Here is a 22,924-nt window from a genome sequence, read left to right on the forward strand (position 1 = left end):
ATGGAAAAAGGTAGCAGTGTTAGAACAGAGGATGTTTTCTAAAGTCATCTTTCAGGCCAGTGTTATTGCGACCAAAAGACAAGGCTTTCTGATCAGGTCATAGCCATGAAATGAAACTGGCAGTGAGTTTGGGACTATATTACTTTAGTTTCAGAGATTTTCTAGTGTTATTGCTGGGTAGCTCTCATTTCTTTGGATATTTAGATTCCTTGTCTCAAGGATTTTTCAGTTTCTTTGCTATATTTTCAAGCTACTTGCTAAGTTAAGAAGTTAATAATTTGTGGTGAGCTGAAACATTCAGGAAAAAAAAATAAGAACAACCCTGCACTAAACGCAAGAAAATAATCTCAACATGGAGATTATTCCATACACTTGAGCGCTCCACTCCATCATAGTAATAATAATCATGGTCTACAAACACTGCATTTTTGAAGTATTTTAAAGACATCATCTTGTTACTCTCCACAGCACTTGTGTGAGGATGTTAAAATTATAATTTCACAAATAGAAAAATTGAGGCAGAAAGATTAAGTGACTTGTACAAGGCCATAAAGAGGGTTGGTTTGAGGCAGTGAGCCTGTGGTATTTCGGATTTCCAGTCCAGTGCTTGACACACTAAATCAAGTATCACTGAAAAATTAATTTGTGTACTGAAATTAAATAAAATTAAGAACATATTCCCTCCCTCCCATTATGCACTGCATTCCCTTGAGATTATCATAAGGTATTTTGATTGACATAACTACTGACATATACACGAAAGCGTGAATCTGGGTGAAGTGTAATTGCTTTGATTCAAAACCAAAACAACAAAAACCCCCACTCAGCTATTTGCCTTTGTGAAATAAAAGTAAATTGGTTATTGAGATTTACCTAATTGAATTTAAATTAACTAAAAACTGCACTGGAATTGTTTTGAATATTTGTCCATCATTTAACCGATAGCCCCATTATCAGATTTAATTGAGGCTACAGCAAGTAACTCACCAATTTGCGGATTTCACATTCTAAGTTCTGAATACAGTCCAGTTTTCTTTTGCGGCAGCGCTGAGCTGCAATCCGGTTCTTACTGCGCCGGCGAACATCATGGATGAACTCTAACTGTTCTGAGGTTAACTTGTGCATCTTTATCATCATCTGGAAATCATTCCGTGGAAGATCTGTGATTTGATCTACAGGAAAAGGAAGCTTCACCTAAAACAAAAAGAACAAAACAACAACCAATAAAGTTACAATTTGCTTGGTTAATGCAGTAGGAACAATGCTGTAAAAGTCACTTATTGTTTTTCCCCAAACAAATAGAGCAGCAAAAGTTTCATAATCTCTTTGGTAACAAACAACACCCCATCAAAGCCAACCAACCAACCAACCCACCCATCCACCAAAGCTTATTGCTACCATGTGATTGATTTTGTGAGGGAAATAAATTCTTTGGGCCAGATTCTCAACTGTTGTAAACCCACGTAGTTCCACTGAAATCAACAATGCTTTTCTGATTTATACCTGCTAAAAATCTGGCCCTATGAAACTAGTACTTCAAAGGAATTCTCATAGAATCTCTTACACAAACATGGAGCCTAATCCTTTCAGTCAAATGTGTTATGGGAGCAGTTAATTGCTACTGATTTCAATGGCGGTAGAGGATGCCAAACTCCTCACAGGATTAAGTCCAATTTTGCAGTGGGAGTTTTATCTGCAAATGAACGGTGGGACTAAGTCCCAGATTAGCTGCCATGTTAAAAATGCAATCTGAAAACATCAATGTGATTACCAGTTATATATAACAACACCTAGGATTGGTTTTACAAGCAGTCCAAATTAACAGTGCACCATGTCACTTGGAAGGGTCAGAGTAACTGAAAACAACAATCCTTATTCTTTCTTTACTAAAATATGTAAAAAAAAAAAGACTTACTAAAATTCCATTTAAAAAACATTTATAAGAAAGTCACATTTACTAGAAAAAAATCTAAAACCTCAGTTATTGAAATCGAAACATTTGTTCTAAGTTCTTGTATTCCTGCTCTGATGCCATCGCTGAATGCAAACACATCAGTCATCTCTTTTGATTTCCAAAATTCTAACCCTTTCTCCCACAGTTCTCGCTGAATATGCATTTAAAACAAACAAACAAACAAACAGGGGATGGATCACTTGATGGCTTCTGTTCATTCCCTGTGAAGCACCTGGCATTGGCCACTGTTGGAAGACAGGATACTGGGCTAGATGACTTTGGTCTGACCCAGTATGGCCGTTCTTATAGACTCATAGACTTTAAGGTCAGAAGGGACCATTATGATCATCATATGTTCTAATGGAAGTTAAAGCTGTAAACACAGTCTTTGAGACAGATAATATGTCTGTGAAAATGGAAACGTTACTGGATGGATTGAAACAAAAGCAATTTCTGGCATAAAAACTGTGTTTCACATATTTTGTGAGCAAATGAGAGTTGTGTGCAAAAAGGCCAAATTACTGTAAATTGGAGCCTTACTTTCCTTTTAGAGAGACAAGGTTATTGGACCAACTTCTGTTAGTGAGAAAGACAAGCTTTCAAGCTACACATATCAGGACCTGAAGAAGAGCTCTGTGTTAGCTCAAAAGCTTCTCTCTCTCACCAACAGAAGTTGGTCCAATCCAAGATATTACCTCACCCACCTTCTCTCTCTAATATCCTGGGACCTATACGGCTATGCTATCTTTTTCATGTCATATCTACATTGACCAAAAGAGGGCAGTAAACATTTAAGTTTTACTGTGATTATGCAGTTCAACTCCTATTTAAAGAAGTAGAATATACAGTACTTAATAATTGGCTTAATAATAGCCAACCAAAAGATTCTGATGGAAAGGCTCCTCTGATATTCAAACATGCAATTACCACCGTCAACCAGTGCCCTTCAAGTATGTGGCGATAAAGAGATTAAGTGCACAGATAACTCTAAAATGAAAACACCTTTTTCCAGTTTGTTTACATCCAATAGTTTGCTAAGGACACACACATAACAAAGCACACTTTGACATTCATAATTTAATCTCTTCAGGTCGGCAAACATGCCAGCAATTTCCTCACTTCTTTATTGTTGGCTTGCATTTCCATGCACTCTAATGTCATTGCTCCATTTTTCTCCAAGCCCCAGCCACGTGAAACTTGGTACAAGCACCTACTGTATCCTTTCACACAGTTTTCATGCAATGAACTTTGCCCTGTCCCTGTGAAACTGGCTCAGAGACTGCCTAATATTATAACAGATCACACTGCAGATCAGTTTAATGGAAGAAGAAATACCAAACAGGTGCTGCCAGGGAAAACAATACTTAGCTTATATACACTGAGATTGACCTTAGACATGGTGATGTGGACTACCTTGTTTGCAGACTACTACCTACTGATATGAAGAATGTTTGATTTCCCTTTCAGACCCTTTGGACAGTAAACATAAACTTAGTGTCGTACGGTTTGCTCTTAAGCCAGTGCCTGAAAAAAATTGTCTGTGGATTCCTTTGGAAGACACCCCAGTTTAACCTGGAAAAATAAGGCTTTTACATTTAAGTTTTGACACCAAGAGTGAAAGCAAGTTTTAATTGTTTTGCTCAAAAAGTTGTTTATGTGCAGACAGGAAATTTGCCTGCATTTCATGTCACAGGGAAAAGTTCATGTGGCAATACACTGGAATCCACTTGTAAATGCCAGGGAGAAGCAGGGCAAGGAGATAGGAAAATAAATAGAAGATTCAGAAACGACATGGGTTGAATGTGCAAACTTGGATGTACTGGGCCCAATTCTGCTCTCCATCAGGAAAAGTAGAGTGATTCCATTGACTTCAAAGTGCAGAGTTACATGAGATTAAAAAAGGAAAAGGAAAACAGCGGTAGAACACCAATCTCAGCCTCTTTCACTTTACACATTATTTTCAATGTAATGCCACTTTCTTCACCTTTAAATAGTGAAACTATTTCTCAGCTAAAAAAAGGCTTCTGTGGAGTGGCTGCTGTGAGTAACTATTTATAAGAAGCTAGCGATATTTTAGGCTGATTGTGGGCCAGATTCTTGACTGATATAAACTGCAACGGAGCTATGTGGATTCCCACAAGTTGAGGTTCTGGTCGTGTCTCTAGCAATCTCTCAAAGGTGAGTAGCCTGCTGTATAAAACTAAACAAAAAGCTGCTTCTGAAAGAAAAAAGAAACTTTTCTGAACTCGGCCTTTCAGAGATTAAGGAATTTTCTAGAACCAGTTTGGGATATTTCAAGTCAGAAACATCCACAGAAGCCACATTCTTTCAGTGAGTTATTACAGAAGAAAGTATACATCTAGAGAAGGGAGCTATCTAAGTATCTATCTATACAATTACTTCTGCTGTATTTTTACATCATAGCAGAGGCCCTGTTCTTCACCAAAGATACCTCATAAATGCAGCCTACGTCAAAAATACCTCATGATGCAGCCTACATCACTGAACAGGCCAACCCATTCTGCTATTGTTGCAATTAATATTTCCCCTAAATTATGGATGACACATTCAAAGGAAAGACGGCCAAACAACGCTTGTGAAAACTAAAATCTGCCTATGATTTTGGGGACTTTTTCTTCATCAGTACCATGAGGATGCCAGTGTAAATGTCATTACATCGAATGGCTAAGCAATTTAGTAGTGACCTAGATAGACAGGACAGCCATTGACTCAGCAAGTGAAAGGCGCATACATAACCAATTAATTCTTTCAAGCTTCACTAGCTAATGTCAGCTTGGATAGTGTGCTATTTACTACTGCACTGCTCAAGTACCGTACTAATCGCTGCTTTTCTTCTGAATAAAGGGACAGAATCAGGCCCAGTACAATCCATATGAGAGATGTGAACATCAGGTGACTGGAATTTTTCCTATCTAGTATCTTTAGCTTTTCACTTTTTATTTCTAATTGAATTTCCACAGCATCTTACTTGGGCTGCCAAATCTCTAACAAAATACCAGCAAGGTAGCTGAACCTCCTTAACCCTAACATTAAAACAAGTGAAGGAGCCCACAGGGAAGGGTGTGTAATAAAGCAGGGACCCTTAGACACTGACAGCATCTTTAAACACAGACCCAAAAAATCTTGCTCTTTTGGCATTTGCTTTGTTTGCACAACAACGTAAAAACTGCTAGCGTGTTCTTTTACACTGAAAGCGGCAGCCTAGTGACAGCCTGTGGTACTTAAACAGCTTGGCCCTGACACAGCTTGCAGCTCCTGGTGAGTACATCTAAAATATGGATTGTATTCTAGGAGTGACTTTTTGTGGGGAGTGAGAATTGTTTGTTATATTCTGAGGATACAATCACTGACTGCTGTTATTTCTGATACTGTTTTCCTAAAATGCATTTAAAAGGGGGGAATTCTCAAAAGCGCTCTACATTGGCCCAACTTGACGGCCATTGAAGTCATAGTGTTGACTCCCAACGGGAGCAGCGTCAGGCCAACAATGGGGCTTTTGAAAACCCCGCTCCCCCTGCACAAACACTGTGATATATTTATTTCTGTACACTGTGGTGAAAGCTTACAGAAATTGCTTTTTCTGACCACAATCTCCCCTCCTTACCCAGTGGAAAACCCATGAGAGGCCGAAGTCTAAAGAACAAACAAAGAACAAAAACCTTCTCTACAAGGGGCCTGCTAGCCTATGGCAAACAAACCTAACAAGATGAAAACCAAGACATATGTGGGATAATCACGCATAACAGAGTTTTGGAAGGGGAAGTCTAAGGACTGCTCACTCTGTCTTGCCCTTTCAATATACTCTTTTCTCTTTTTTCTCCACCAGCCACAGTCCTTCTCCCACCTAGATCCTGCCACTCACTGTATCACCCATCCACAATCTTCTACAGACAACAGTTTTCACTCTGATCTGCCACTCCTCCCTCCCTCTGCAGCCACAGTTTTTCCACCAGTCATTATGTGGATGCTATTTCAGTGGGCCAATGAAGCTGATCAGCTCCTAGTCAGCACTGCGGCTAAGGACATGTGACCATCAGACTGGATACAAGGGTGACAACTCTCCGGAAATCAGAGATTACTATTGCATTTATTAATAGGGACCCAGTACCGGGTTGTCTGGGTTGACTTTACATGGCACAGACTGGAATTCATTAACACTTCCAAACATAGGGAGCAAATATATTTCTTCCCTCTCAAACTGCGGATCCCCTTAAAACTTTAATATTTAGTTTTTGGTCACCAGATGAGCAGAGAACTGTTCCATCTGTCACTTGACATGAAGGCGTCTGGACTCTCATTGAAGATAGTTTGTCTTTAACATCCTCAATTGTACCAGCACTGCTTTTGTGAAAATTTTTGAAAAGTGAGTCCCTAAATCCAAGTGGGAAATTCTTAAATATAAATGATTGAATATGTCTATGTGATTCCTTAGATATTAATAGTTCTTGGAAAACTCAGCCTCCTAACTCCTTCTGCCCTTGTTTATTCTTTTCAGGAAAACTTCAGCTAAGTGACCTGAGTTTAGATTTTATTTTTACCTAACGCAGAAGAATCTGATGCAACAAATACATAGATTTCATTACAAATGATGTTTACAGGCAGGTTGCACCCAGATTGTTTTATAGCAGCAAAAGGATATTTAGGAATATACATTTTAAGAAAACAAAGTATCATTGGGGAGAACGTTTCTGTTCTGGATGGTCTTTTTTTTTTTTTTTTGCTGTTTTAAGCAAGACTGTTGGAAATTGGTCGTGAAGCAAAAACAGCTGTATTCTTGTCAGTGGTATTATATTCCAATAATTGACTTTAAATACTCTCCAGAGGCTGAGGGGAATGAGTGAAGAGAAGGATTTGTATGAAATTGGCCATTACATTAAACAATATGCCAATTCCATAAAATCACAGCAGCTCAAAGGACTCTGGTGCAGATAGTCTCTCCTTTCTGCTCCTATAACTGTACTGCATTGTAACAGGGATATTTCTGCTTGCACCTGCTATTTTATCTATCAAAGGTAATTGAAGACAAAAACATCAGTAACCCCATCTTTCCAAAGGAAGAGACATCCAACAAAGAGGCATTCCCCTCCCACCACCACCAAATATTTTCTGAATTAACTGATTTGAGTACATGTGCTTCTGCGTGGCCCACATTCCCCAAGAGATCAAAGTCACCGAAGTCTGGGCACTGATGACACGTTGGGACCCAAATCAAGAATGACAGGTCTAAAATCCAAGTGACATTAGATATTTGATAACTGAGGGTCAGAGTCCATCAGCCATACATACAAACTGCAATCAATGGGAATACTCAAGGAGCAAGGTACTGCTCAGTGTGAGTGGGGAGGCAGAATATAGCCCCTTAGGTACTAGGGATTAATTATACTCACTCAACTATTTCATCAGCTACACTTTAAAATACAAACAACCCATGAATAATTTCATCTTATGCTGCATGGAGACTGAGGAACTAGAGACCAGTCTGCAAAGTAATAAAGATGGCAAGGGGCAAAAATGACATTTTCAAGGTTGGAGAAAGCTCCAATTAAAAGTCTATAAAGAGGCAGCTGACTGCAGTGGTTACATTTTCAGAACATTACATGTGCTGCCCACTGATCTGATTGGCAGCAGAGTTGCTAAAACTAGGCATAATGATTTGAAAATGCACCCTACACCCCCAGGTATTTTACATTGTTTGATGCCTTTACCAGAAGCTAATTTCCAGGGACATGGATATTACAGCGTTTCTTGAGATGTCTATATGATAAGACACTTCTTAAATGAGATTGCATTGTATTTCTATCAGCTGTTCTATTGGAATAGCCTTCTCAAATTCTCTTTTCAATCAAAGATCTGAACTGGGACTTAGTGCTCACACAATCTAATTTCCCGTTATCTTGGATTGTTGATCTGGGTTCAGAGATCCATACCACCTCATGGAGTATTAATTTACTCCCACTAACAATACTTTTCATCAATACATCTCAAAGTGTCCTGCAAAAGTGGACAAGCACTATCATAATTCATGTCTTGTACATGAGGCACAGAGAATGGACTTGCCCAGTATTACATAGAAAGTCAATGGCAGAATCAGAAATAGAAGCCAAGCATCTTAATGCCCAGCCCTCTGCTCAGTCCACTAGACCACAACTTGCAGCCAGGGGCATTCTGAAGCCAGCTTCAATACCCCATCCGTCTGTGTCTCCCATTAATGTCTTCCTCCTTTTGTCCTTGCCACCCCGTATGCAAACAAAGCTCTCTCTGAGACGATCCACAAGGCCCCTCCCCATCCTCCTCTTTCAACTCCCTCAGACTCACTTCTGCTGCAGCATCCACACACAGCCAAAAACAGCTAATTAGTCATTTAAAACAATAACAAAAATCCCAACCTCCCATCCTCTTTACTACACCATGCTATGCATTTGCCTTCACTGAGTAACGGAATGATTTTGTGCTATCACTGTCTTCTCTCCTCCACCTTCTCCCTGCTGTCTTGTTCCCCCTTGTAAATGTGACATCTAATATAGGGCAAGATTGTGACGTGGCCATTCGGGGGCAAGAGGCCTCACCCACTCCAACGTGGCTGCTTTAGGACCTGGATCTCGGATTTGGGTCCAGTTCAATGCTCTGGATATCCCACCCCCCAGGAAGCAAAGGGGCAAGAGGAGGTGGAACACTATCTCCCCTCCCCCCCCCAATCACAGACGTAGGAAGAAAGATGCACACTTTCAAAACTACTTCACTGCCACAAATGGTGACTCCAAGTCACGATGCCTCCCGGGCCTGTTCAGCTGCACACCACCCTTATTTAGAGCCAAGCATAAAACAAACCCCTCCAATCTCCTCCATGTAACGGTTATGGCTTGCTATTTTGGGAGGCACCAGTTGCGAACTGAGTGAGTGATGAACAGAAGAGAGGCAAATAGAGGGAGTTTGCCTGTGGGAGGTTTTTTTGCCTTTCAGGCTTCTGTGAGCAGTAAATACAACATCTGAAGGGAAGACAATATGGATAGTGAGCGATTAGCTGTTGTGACCTGCACAGGATGTGCCTTGTTTGTCTTTCTTCCAAAGGATAGAAGCGAATTCGTCTGTATGAAGTGCAAGCTGGTCTCCATATTGGAAGAGAAGGTTAAAGGACTAGAGACCCAAGTATCAACCCTGTGTTGCATCAGAGAAAATGAAGACTTTCTGGATAGAAGTCAGTGTTCGGTACTGCTGGTACAGCATGCTGAAGAATCAGAGAGGGCAGTGCAGAACGGGGGAGAAAACTGGCAGCATGTGACCTCCAGAAGAAAAAAGAGGAGAACCCATGTACCCCCAATGCAGATAAAGGTAAGAAACCGTTTTCATGCTCCCTGCACAGGTACAACGGTGGAGAATGGTTTGGAAGAGTCATCTGAGAGAAGGGAGCAGAAGGAGACCCCATTGACCGGAAGGCATGGAATGCATTGTCCTAGGGATGGTGGTTCGCTTACCACCACTCCCAAGACGAGGATACAGGTGGTGGTGGTGGTCAGGGACTCCCTCCTAAGGGGGACGGAGTCATCCATCTGCCATCCAGACTGGGAAACTCGAGAAGTGTGCTGCTTGCCTGGAGCAAGAATTTGGGATGTGACGGAGAGTCTGCTGAGACTAATCAAGCCCTCGGACTGCTACCCCTTTCTACTTCTCCACATGGACACCAATGATACTGCCTTGAGCGTGTTACTGCAGAATACGCGGATCTGGGAAGAAGGATGAAGGAGTTTGAGGCGCAAGTCGTGTTCTCGTCCATCCTCCCTGTTGAAGGAAAAGGCCCAGGTAGGGACCATCCAATTATGGAAGTAAATGCTTGGTTGCGCAGGTGGTGTCGGAGAGAGGGTTTTGGATTCTTTGACCATGGGATGTTGTTCCAGGAAGGATGCTAGGAAGAGATGGGACCCACCTAATAAAGAGAGGGAAGAGCATCTTCACAGGTAGGCTTGCTAACCTAGTGAGGAGGGCTTTAAACTAGGTTCGTCAGGGAATGGAGACCTAAGCCCTGAGGTAAGTGGGGAAGTGGGATACGGGGAGGAAACACAAGGAGGATGGTGCAACAGGGGAGGCCTCCTGATTCATATTGAGAAAGTAGGGCAATCGGCTAGTTATCTTAGATGCCTGTATATGAACGCAAGAAACCTGGGAAACAAGCAGGAAAAATTGGAAGTCCTGGCACAGTCAAGGAACTATCTGTGATTGGAACAACAGAGACTTGGTGGGGTAACTCACATGACTGGAGCACTGTCATGGATGGGTATAAAGTGTTCAGGAAGGACAGGCGGGGGAGAAAAGGTGGAGGAGTTGCACTGTATGTAAGAGAGCAGTATGATTGCTCAGAACTCCAGTATGGAACTGGAGAAAAGCCGGTTGAGAGTCTTTGGGTTAAGTTTAGAGGTGAGAGCAACAAGGGTGATGTCGTGGTGGGCATCTACTATAGACCACCAGACCAGGAGGATGAGGTAGACAAGGCTTTATTTGGACAACTAACAGAAGTTTCTAGATCACAGGCCCTGGTTCTCATCAGGGATTTCAATCACTCGGACATCAGCTAGGAGAGCAATACAACAGTGCAGAGACAATCCAGGAAGTTTTTGGAGAGTGTTGGGGACAACTTCCTGGTGCAAGTGCTGGAGGCCATGTTCACCTTGACCTGTTGCTCACAAACAGGGAAGAATTGATAGAGGAAGTAGAAGTGGGTGGCAACCTGGGCAGCAGTGACCATGAGATGGTCGAGATGAGGATCCTGACAAAAGGAAAAAAAGTAGAGCAGCAGAATACGGACCCTGGACCTCAGAAAAGCAGACTTTGACTCCCTCAGAGAACGGATGGGCAGGATCCCCTGGGAGGTTACTATGAGGGGAAAAGGAGTCCAGGAGAGCTGGCTGTATTTTAAAGAAGCTTTATTGAGGGCGCAGGAACAAACCATCCCGATGTGCAGAAAGAATAGTAAATATGGCAGGCAACCCAGCTGGCTTAACAGAGATATCTTTGGTGGGCTTAAACACAAAAAAGAAGTTTACAAGAAGTGGAAACTTGGACAGATGACTAGGGAGGAATATAAAAAATATTGTTTGAGTATGCAGGAGTGAAATCAGGCAGGCCAAAGCACAATTAGAGTTGCAGCTAGCAAGGGATGTGAAGGGTAACAAGAAGGGTTTCTACAGGTATGTTAGCAACAAGAAAAAGGTCAGGGAAAGTGTGGGACCCTTACCGAATGGGGGAGGCAACCCAGTGACAGATGATGTAGAAAAAGCTGAAGTACTCAATACTTTTTTTGCCTCGGTCTTCACAGACAAGGTCAGCTCCCAGACTGCTGCACTGGGCAGCACAGTATAGGGAGGAGGTGAGCAGCCCTCAGTGCTGAAAGAACAGGTTAAGGACTATTTAGAAAAGCTGGACATGCACATATCCATGGGGCTGGATCTAATGCATCTGAGGGTGATGAGGGAGTTGGCTGATGTGATTGCATTGGCCATTATTTTTGAAAAACTTGTGGTGATCGGGGGGAGGTCCCGGATGATCGTAAAAAGGCAAATATAGTGCCCATCTTTAAAAAAGCGGAAGAAGGAAAATCCAGGAACTATAGACCGGTCAGTCTCACTTCAGTCCCTGGGAAAATCATGGGGCAGGTCCTTAAGGAATCCATTTTGAAGCACTTAGAGGAGAGGAAGGTGATCAGGAACAGTCAACATGGATTCACCAAGGGCAAGTCATGCCTGACCAACGTGATTGCCTTCTATGAAGAGATAACTGGCTCTGTGGATATGGGAAAAGCGGTGGACGTGATATACCTTGACTTTAGCAAAGACTTTGGATACAGTCTCCCATAGTATTCTTGCCAGCAAGTTAGAGAACTATGGATTGGATGAATGGACTATAAGGTGGATAGAAAGCTGACTAGATCGTTGGGCTCAACGGGTAGTGATCAATGGCTCAATGTCTAGTTGGCAGCTGGTATCAAGCAGAGTGCCTCGGGGGTTGGTCCTGGGACCAGTTATGTTCAACATCTTCATTAATGATTTGGATGATGGGGCAGATTGCACCCTCAGCAAGTTTGTGGATGACACTAAGCTGGGCGTAGAGGTAGATACACTGGACGGTGGGGATAGGGTCAAGAGTAACCTAGACAAATTGGAGGAATGGGCCAAAAGAAATCTGATGAGGTTCAACAAGGACAAGTGCAGAGTCCTGCACTTAAGGATGGAAGAATCCCATGCACTGCTACAGGCTGGGGACGGACTGGCTAAGCGGCAGTTGTGCAGAAAAGGACCTGGGGATTACAGTGGACAAGAAGCTGGATATGAATCAACAGTGCGCCCTTGTAAGCAAGAAGGCTAACGGCATATTGGGCTGCATTAGTAGGAGCATTGCCAGCAGATCGAGGGAAATGATTATTCCCCTCTATTTGGCACTGGTGAGGCCACATCTGGAGTACTGTGTCCTGTTTTGGGCCCCCCACTACAGAAAGGATGTGGACACATTGGAGAGAGTTCAGCGGAGGGCAATGAAAATGATCAGGGGGCTGGAGCACATGACTTATGAGGAGAGGCTGAGGGAACTGGGCTTGTTTAGTCTGCAGAAGAAAAGAGTGAGGGGGGATTTGATAGCTGCCTTCAATTACCTGAAGGGGGATTCCAAAGAGGATGGAGCTCGGCTGTTCTCAGTGGTAGCAGGTGACAGAACAAGGAGCAATGGTCTCAAGTTGCAGTCAGGGAGGTCTAGGTTGGATATTAGGAAACACTATTTCACTAGGAAGGTGGTGAAGCACTGGAATGGGTTACCTAGGGAGGTGGTGGAATCTCCATCCTTCGAGGTTTTTAAGGTCCGGCTTGACAAAGCCTTGGCTGGGATGATTTAGTTCGGGTTGATCCTGCTTTGAGCAGGGGATTGGACTAGATGACCTCCTGAGGTCTCTTCCAACCCTAATCTTCTATGATTCTATGAACCACACCTCAGGAAGAAGGCAGGAATAACAATACATAGCAGCAATTGGTAGAAGTTTTGAAAAATTAAACGACTTTCTACAAGTGGGGCATAAAATAACGGGTTTTTTTGTGTCCCTCTCTTTCTCTTTTCACCCCCGTGGGTCTGAGTCCAGTCAGTTCTATCCTAGGCTCTCACAACATATGCTAACCCAGGCAATGAACTTACCTGCTTTCCATGCTAGAGCAGCAAGTCTCAAGACAATGTTTTATTGTTCTGACCCAGGACAGCAGATATGCTGTTCCATATAGAAATTACTCCAGTACACTCGCCTCAATTCCCTAATGGAATTCTGTAAAAACACCCATTCTCTTTTCAGCTCTCAAGCTATGCACTGTACCTTCATTCTCCCAAGCTTATAAATTTACACTGAAATACTCACACTCCTAGTTAGTTAACAGCCACCACAGCATTTATACCTGGCCTTTTTGCCTTTGTAAATTACCCTATTTCTTCTCACTGATGGAAGAACATTTGTCAGTGCTGCATGGAAATTCACAGCTTGTTTCTTGGTCCCATACACTTTCCCTGCTTCTCTCTATCACTTCTGAAAATTCACGGATAACAATCCTCGATGTTTTATGCAACTGTCTGCTAGAGTTCTTCAGTAACGAGGAAAGTGTGGTCCTAGGCAGGAAGTACAATCCAAATAATCAATTTGATGAGAGGCAAAGCTCACTGGTTACAAATAAAGACAACACATAGGGAGGCTGCACAGTTTAGAGCAGTGGTGGGCAACTGTGGCCTGCGGGGCATGAGACGTTTTGCTGACGTTGACCATCTGCAGGCACTGCCCCCTGCAACTCCCAGTGGCTGCGGTTCACCATTCCCGACCAATGGGAGCTGCGGGAAGAGGTGGCCAGCACATCGCTGCGGCCCGCTGCTTCCCACAGCTCCATTGGCCGGGAGCAACAAATTGTGACCACTGGGAGCTGCGGAGGGCCGTGCCTGCGGACGGGTCAATGTTAGCAAAATGTCTCGCAGCCCGCAATTAGATTACCCTGATGGGCTGCATGCTGCCCTCGAGCCACAGGTTGCCCACCACTGGTTTAGAGGATAGGCCATGAGACTGGGAGGAAGCGAACCTGGGTTCTGTTCCTAGCTCTGTCACTGACCAGCTGTGTGATTTTAGGTTAGTTGTTTCCCCTCCCACCCTTTGTCTGTCTCATACAGATTGCAAGTGATTTGGAGCAGGGACTCTGTTTATACACTGCCGTGCCTACCTCTACAAGGCCATAATCTTGGGCCCTGTAAGTGCTACCATAATATTACACTCTATAAACCAAGCTGGAGGAAACAGTACAGTTTAAGAGTGAAAATATACTTTAATTCCTTACAATAGATATATTTTTGGCTAGGTGCAAGAAGGAAAAAGAGAGGTGGCAGCATTTCTATGAACATACATTTACTCTCATAATTCAGCTGTTTGCTGCTGCTTGTTTAATATTAAAATTTCAGTAAGTGCCAAGTCTCTAGGAACTCAACACAGCTATTCATGACCTCTCCTCTGTTAACCATGCAGATTCAGCTGACGAGGAGATGAATACATATTACCGTTTGCCTCTGTAAATTAGAAAGTGCTGGGCAAATGCCAAAAGTTATTTAAGAGAATAAAGGACTGATTCAATGGGTCACAATGACTGTTATATGTGTACTTATCTTAATTCCCTACCTCATGTCCTCTGTCTTGCACAGGACATGATTCACTGTCTGCTTCTGAGAACGACCCAGACTCATCACTGGAGTTTGTTCCATAGGATGGCTCACATTTAATCTGGGGTCTGACTTGGTTGTACATTCCATCTCCCATCATGCCTGGCTCCTGATGTTCAGGGGCCAGGAATCGAGCTCCTTGGGAACAGGGGGAAGATGAAAACTCACACAGAGGGAGGCTACAGGGAGAACCAACACTGCCATCCTCTGCATATGAGTAGGAGGAACATGAGCTAGAGGTCCTGGTTCTGGTTTCCAAAGGAGGAGAGCGAGGGCAAACTTTAATTGGCACCGGGCAGCTGGTGTTAGGCCGCATCCTTCCTGGCAAGTGATCAGCTGTCAGTCCACTGTGGGAATAGGTCTGTGAACTAGGAAGGGATTGGCTGCCTCCAGCCCACAGACCCTTTGGCACAGTCTCAGTGAGGTCTTTGTCCAAGTTGCTCACACCAGAATATGAATGCACTGAAGTGTTTACTTGGTCACAAGCATTTGAAGAGAATATAACACTCCTCCTGTCCAGTTCACCTTCCTGTTTACAGAGTGCTTCAAAACCAGGCCCTCTGAGTGGCGATCCCATTGTGAAGTTGGAAGTATCCTTCTGAATGGCATGGGACTGTCCATAATTCCCTGTGAAAGGGCTGTAGTCAGTTTTCTGGTCACCCTGAGTTGTCCCTTTGTCAAAAGGGCATGCTGGACCCCTGGCAAAGTGCTGTTGGGAAGTACTGGGGAAGCCAACCAAATCTACGCTTTTTGTTCTGTTGAAGAAAGACCTTAAGCAGGAAGGAGAGGACACACTTTTAGACCCGTCAACACAAGTGGGACTTGGCTGTTTCCTGTCCATTTCAACATCCCCTTCTTTATCCCTGATGTCAGGTTCATCTCCAGACAGGCAAAGCGTGATGCTTTCTTCATCGTTTTCCTCATTCTGAGGCTCGCTTTTTATCTGCCCCACAGCAAGTCCTGATTTGAGGCCATTTCCAGAACTCTCTTCACTGAATGTGCTTGCAAAACTTGAGGTACTGATGTGTGATGTGTTGTAGACATTCTTGGTACAAGCAAGCTGGTATTTCTTATATCTTGGGTACCGTGTTACTGAGTCTTTGTCCAAACTGTCCTTGCTATCTCTCAGCATGTCAGAGTCAGGCAGCATCCCTTCTTCCTTGTCTGCTCCAGAACTAGTGGATTCAAAGTTAAAGGGTTCCTGATGCATTCTTTCCCTTGGGCAGGATATCTTTGAAGTCTCTGATTCCATAGTTTCCTCCTCTTCTCCATCAGAGTTCTCTTCATCGTGCATTCTCTGACAGGTGGTATCCTTTTTGCACAGGAACAGGCCATCTTCATTGTTCAGCAGCTGAGTCTGAAGGAAGCTGAAGCAGGAGTCCTCCAGGTTGTGCATGCGCAGGAATTCAGCACAGTGGATGACCTCCTGGATGTTTTCTCTGCTGAGTAACAGCTTAGCAGTGTAGGCAAACTGTAACAATGGACCAAATCCTCTGGCAGTGACCTGCAAAAAAAACAACAACAGGGAAATTGACATCATTACCATCAGTACAGCTATTGTCCCAAGCCTTTCAAGTGTAGTTAGATAACCTGACAGCTCTAATGTCCATAAATAAATACTGTAAAGTACCAATTAATCTTTTATCAGGTCAGCCATTATGCTACTTCCAATAATTAATGCTGTCTGCTCTGTGTTGCTTTTATACCTCATATTACAGGCTGAACTAAACGTTACTTAGGGTACGTCTTCACTACCCACCATATCGGCGGGTAGCAATCGATTTATCTGGGATCGATATATCGTGTCTCGTTAAGACGCGATATATCGATCCCCAAACGCGTTCACCGTCGACTTCGGAACTCCACCAGAGCGAGCGGCGGTAGCGCAGTTGACGGGGGAGCCGCGGCTGTCGATCCCACTCTGTGTGGACCCCAGGTAATTCAATCTTAGATACTTCGACTTCAGCTATGCTATTCGCGTAACTGAAGTTGCGTATCTTAGATCGACCCCGCGCCCCCCAGTGTAGACCAGCCCTTAGACTGAGTGACTTAAAGAGCTATGAACAAGGCATTTAAAAGATGTAAAAATATACATTAGCATACACACTATTAATCTGTCAATGAATGAATTCATAGTTCTCCGTTAACATGATGCATTGCAACAAGAAGATACAAATGAAAGTATGATTCTTCTAACCCTGGTGCAGAATGGGTGGAGGATAAAGGTGTCATTTAATCTGAACAGTGTTTTGGGAGGGAAACATGTATGCTGAATGTTATATGAAAATTCAGATAAGAACTTTCCCCCCTAGTCTGAAAGGCAACCAGGCTAATGTTTCCTCAAATCTATGCTAGCCACCATTTATCTAGTTGCTATTTCACAAACAATGGAAGATTTTGAATTTGTACTGCACATGGGTTCTCCTCAATCAGAGGAATTGCATTATTTCTGGTTTCAGTGAATATGAATTACAGCATGCAGGTAATAGGTTCACATTCATATTCAACTGCTACAAGTCACACAGATCCCTAGCCTGGAAGATAATTTTACTCTATTTTTCTTTGGGAATGAATTACACTTATTTCCTGGATCGTATTATACATATACACCACACACATATTATATATAAAGAATACATACCCTCACATGTGTACATGCGCACCTCCCCTCTCTGCCCCCTCAGATATGTTGTGGTGATATCCATACACAGAGCCATGTGATAAATTGCATATATTATGCACTTTTGACTACTGTACCTCACCTGCATCCTGCCCATTAATCCATTGCAACTGACTTCAATTAAAGGTTTTTCCCATCTATCCTCCCCCACAAGTTATTCTGGGCTGAAGCGCAGCAAAAGCACTACTCGTTCCTGGAGCAGCAAGAGGTTTAAGATCTGATATGTCCTAGAAATGGAAGCATCTTAATGATAAAGGGAAATTTCTAGCTTTTTCTGGTCCCCATCCTTTGTATTCTGAAAAGCAGACTCGTGCCAAATTTTCACTGACAGACCAGTCCAAAGCTGTGGCTCACAGTCAAGGAACAAGATTTCTAAGACAGGAAGGATTGTCCAGTGGTTAGGACACTAAGATGGGACTAAAAAAAAAAAAAACAGCGTTAAATTCCTTGCAGCACCCAAGTCTTCCTGTATGACACTGGGAAGTCACTTAGCCTCTCTGTACCTTAGGTCCCCATTTGTAAAATAGGGAAGCTGGTTCCTATCACACAGAGGTATTGTCAAGATAAATACATTAAAGATCATGAAAGGTTTCAGAGTAGCAGCCGTGTTAGTCTGTATCCGCAAAAAGAAGAACAGGAGGACTTGTGGCACCTTAGAGACTAACAAATTTATTAGAGCATAAGCTTTCGTGGACTACAGCCCACTTCTTCGGATGCATATAGAATGGAACATATATTGAGGAGATATATATACACACATACAGAGAGCATAAACAGGTGGGAGTTGTCTTACCACCTCTGAGAGGCCAATTAATTAAGAGCAAAAAAAATTCTCTTAATTAATTGGCCTCTTAGAGGTGGTAAGACAACTCCCACCTGTTTATGCTCTCTGTATGTGTGTATATATATCTCCTCAATATATGTTCCATTCTATATGCATCCGAAGAAGTGGGCTGTAGTCCACGAAAGCTTATGCTCTAATAAATTTGTTAGTCTCTAAGGTGCCACAAGTCCTCCTGTTCTTCTTTTTAAAGATCATGAGGCACTCCGATATGATGATAGCAGGGGACAGATAAGTACCCTAAGATAGGCACATGGCTTTCCAATGAGTTACACAGCACCTGCTTTACCCGTGCAACGTTCTGATAAATCAGATTTTAAATCTGAAAAGTTAGGATAGTAATCATCGATATGTAGGGCTGAAAGGGACTTTGAGAGATTATCTAGTCCCCTGAGCTGAGGCAGAACCAAGTAAACCTAGATCATCCCTGACTGGTGTTTATCTAACCTCTTCTTAAAAACCTCCAAGGACAGAGATTCCACAACCTCCTTTAGTAACCTGTTCCAGTGTGTAACTATCCTTATGTTAGAAAGTTTTTCCTAACATCTAACCTAAATCTCCCTTGCTGCAGATTAAGCCCCTTCCTTCTTGTCCGACCTTCGGTGGACATGGAGAACAGTTGATCACCGTCCTCTTTGCAACAGCCCCTAATATAATTGAAGACTTACCCGGTCCTCTCTCAGTCTTCTTTTCTCAAGACTAAACATGACCAGCTTTTTTTTTAAACTTTTCCTCACAGGTTAGGTTTTCTAAACCTTTCATCATTTCTGTTGCTCTCCTTTGGACTCTCTCCAATTTGTCCACATCTTTCCTAAAGTGTGGCACGCAAAATTGGACACAGTACTCCAGCTGAGGCCTGTTAATAAACCCCAGAATGATATTAGCCTTTTTCACAACTGCATCATATTGCTGACTCATATTCAATTTGTGATCCACTATAGCCCCCAGATCCTTTACAGTTAGCCAGTTATTCTCCATTTTGTAGTTATACATTTGATTTTGCCTTTCTAAGTGAAGTACTTTGCACTTGTCTTTATTGTATTTAACCTTATTGAATTCAGACCAATTCTCCAATTTGTCAAGATCCTTTCAAATTCTAATCCTGTCCTCCCAAGTGCTTGCAACCCTTCCCAGCTTCCACAAATGTTATGAGCATACTCTCCATTATCGAAGTCATTAATAAAATATTGAATAGTACTGGACCCAGGATAGACCCCAGCAGCACCCACTAGATACGTCCTCCCAATTTGACTGCGAACCACTGATAACTACTTTTTGAGTAAGATCTTTCAACCAGTTGTGCACTTACTTTAATTCATCTAGACCACATTTCCCTAGTTTGCTTATAAGAATGTCATGTGTGGCTGTGTCAAAAGTCTTACTAAAATCAAGATATATCATGTCTACTACTTCCCCCCCCATGGGAATAATTATGTATGTTTGGAATCGACTCACTCATAATGCTAAAGCCATGAGTGAGTCATGCAGGTCATTCCAAAGAAGTGCTTATAAATCCTTTGCCACACAGCATCATCAGGTACTTTGTACAGGCCACATATTTTAGAGAAAAAATGAGAGAGAAAACTTTAAAAAGAAACTATTGTAAAGCCAGGCTGTCAAGAGCCTTACTATATAAATCTTGGAAGGAGAGGAAAACAACCATCTTTTTAGACACTTCTTAAAATTGCTCTCAATAGATTTTCTATATAAAAAATACCACAATAAATGCTATTTCAGAAAACTTCTAACTTGACTGCTTGTATCTTACACAATTCTTGCAACAAAGCCTATACATTCCCCTTTTACATTATGCGTCTGGTGGAAAATTGCCTAGATTTAAGAGTTGGCTATTGAACTGATCTTTGCTCTGTCGGTGTTACATTTTTTGCCTGTTAGATTGTCAGTTCACTGAAAGTGTATCTGCATTTTATCTACACTCAGTTTGATTAGCAAGACTGCTCGGAAACTTTAACATAAGAACGGCTATACAGGGTCAGACCAAAGGTCCATCTAGCCCAGTATCCTGTTTTCCAGCAGTGGCCAATGGCAGGTGCCTCAGAGAGAATGAACAGAACAGGCAATTACCAAGCGATCACCATCCCATCGCCCACTCCCAGCCTCAGCAAACACAGGCTAGGGACACCATCCCTGCCCATCCTGGATAACAGTCATTGATGGACTATCCTCCATGAATTTATCTAGTTATTTTTTGAACCCTGTTATAGTCTTGGCCTTCACAACATCCTCTGGTAAAGAGTTCCACCAGTTGACTGTGCGTTGTGTGAAGAAATACTTCCTTTTGTTTGTTTTATACCTGCTGCCTATTAATTTCATTTGATGACCCCTCGTTCTTATGTTATGCGAAGGAGTAAATAACATTTCCTTATTTACTTTCTCCACACCAGTCATGATTTTATAGACCTCAATCATATCCCCCCTTAGTCATCTCTTTTCCAAGCTGAAAAGTCCCAGTCTTATTAATCTCTCCTCATAAGAAAGCTGTTCCATACCCCTAATCATTTTTGTTGCCTTTTACTGTACCTTTTCCAATTCCAATACATCTTTTTTGAGATGGGGTGACCACATCTGCATGCAATATTCAAGATGTGGGTGTACCATGGATTTATAGAGAGGTAATATACTATTTTTGGCCTTATTATCTATCCCTGTCTTAATGATTCCCGACATTGTTAGCTTTTTTGACTGCCGCTGTACATTTAGTGGATGTTTTCAGAGAACTATCCACAATGACTCTAAGATCTCTTTCTTGAGTGGTAACAGCTAACTTAGACCCCATCATTTTATATGTACAGTTGGGATTATGTTTTCCAATGTGCATTACTTTGCATTTATCAACATTGAATTTCATCTGCCATTTTGTTGCCCAGTCATCCAGTTTTGTGAGATCCCTTTGTAACTCTTTGCAGTCAGCTTTGGACTTAACTATCTTGAGTAATTTTGTATCATCTGCAAATTTTGCCATCTCACTGTTTAACATATTCATAAATGATCTGGAAAAAGGGGTAAACAGTACTTGTCCCAGTACAGACCCCTGGGGGACACTACTATTTACTTCTCTCTCCATTCTGAATACTGACCATTTATTCCTACCCTTTGTTTCCTATCTTTTAACCAGTTACCGAACCATGAGAGGATCTTCCCTCTTTTCCCATGACAGCTTACTTAGCTTAAGAGCCTTTGGTGAGGGACCTTGTCAAAGGCTTTCTGAACATCTAAGTATACTATAACCACTGGATCACCCTTGTCCACATGCTTGTTGACTGCTTAAAGAATTCTAATAGATTGATGAGGCATGATTTCTCTTTACAAAAACCATGTTGACTCTTCCCCAACAAATCGTGTTCATCTATGTGTCTGATAATTCTGTTCTTTACTATAGTTTCAACCAGTTTGCCCAGTACTGAAGTTAATATTACCGGCTTGTAATTGCTGGGATCACCTCTGGAGCCTTTTTTAAAAATTGGCATCACATTAGCTATCCTCCAGTCATCTGGTACAGAAGGTGATTTAAATGTGCCACTCAGAAGCCAATTTTTTCTTGATAAGATCTTCAATAAATGGGTTTTTGTATTACTGCATATCTTGTAAAAATCAGCTACAACATGCGACTGTAAGAGCAGTAGATTATAGTGTATTTGAGATCAGAAGAGACTCCGTGGAATAAAAAGGCTCTCATGGTAGTTATCTAACATAACCACTAGGGGGAATGACTGCAAAACAAATTGAAGCACTTGATGGCTCTGTCTACTATGTTTTCACCTGTGCTGTTTGCTATAATGTAGATAGTCTAAAGAACCTTGTAACTGACTTATAACATTCCACAATAAAGCTATCTTCCAGGCTGACTTGGTCTTTCACGCCTAATAACCCTAGATGATAGAGTATTCAGGACATCTGTTTTATGCAGAGAATATCAGAAGCAGAGCTCTTGCCACGCTAAGGAGGAAATATGGAAGACACCTCTTTAAAATATGTAGAAAAAACTTTGAATGAAGGGCAGATGAGAGAGACGGTCAGGCCCGCACCTTGAATTAATTTTGATCTGACACAGAAATTTTGTAACGATCACTGTCCTAATTCATTTACAGACACACAAAATAAAGTTACCATTAACGCACCACAACGATCAAACTTTCAGCTCTAATAGACGCCCTCAGGGAGGAGTCTCTGAAATGTTTCAATTCAGAGCTAATGTTTTAAACTATACAAACAATAACTTTGATAATAAATGCATGCAAACACTTGCTGGTAAGTGTTAAAACTAGAAGAATCTCAGTAGCCTGAAGCTGTCTAAATAATGATTTGGCCTCTATTATGGGTCCACCTTCTTATTGCTGTTGGAACTGCTTATATTTAATTCACTGTGACAAGAAAGCAGATATTCAGGCACTGGAGTATGGTTATACATATTGCACATTTTGAAAAGGAAGATTTAAAAGCTGCATATATTACAGCTACCCAGGCACTTCCATATCTATGGATTGGGTTTTTACAGCAGGAATGGTCCTTTAAAAAGATCACACTACAGATATGTCACAGTACAACAATTTGTGAATCCAAGGTGATATGTTTTACTAATGGAATTGGGGTTTATTAACCCAAAATAATGCTCCCCATTTATATTTTAGAGAAACATTGGGTAGATGGATAAAATGCTACTCACAGACCAACACCACAACCAAACTTTATTTTTGAT

The 22,924-nt window shown here is 42.1% G+C and overlaps 1 protein-coding gene across 9 annotated transcripts in view; it reads right to left on the reverse strand.

Moving 5' to 3' along the window:
• The window catches only part of BACH2 (BTB domain and CNC homolog 2), a 252,104-nt gene that overhangs the window by 8,331 nt on the left and 220,849 nt on the right, over positions 1–22,924 (reverse strand). For all 9 annotated transcript variants that reach the window (XM_065588206.1, XM_042857593.2, XM_042857592.2 and 6 more), the window contains 2 exons: positions 14,646–16,190; positions 988–1,194 (listed from right to left, as the gene is read on the reverse strand). In XM_065588206.1, the coding sequence (XP_065444278.1) occupies positions 988–1,194; positions 14,646–16,082 (1,644 nt within the window). In that variant the 5' untranslated portion in view covers positions 16,083–16,190. The remainder of the gene's footprint in view (positions 1–987; positions 1,195–14,645; positions 16,191–22,924) is intronic.

The sequence above is a fragment of the Chrysemys picta genome, chromosome 3 (genome assembly GCF_011386835.1).
Source record: "Chrysemys picta bellii isolate R12L10 chromosome 3, ASM1138683v2, whole genome shotgun sequence".
Taxonomy (NCBI): Eukaryota; Metazoa; Chordata; order Testudines; family Emydidae; genus Chrysemys; species Chrysemys picta.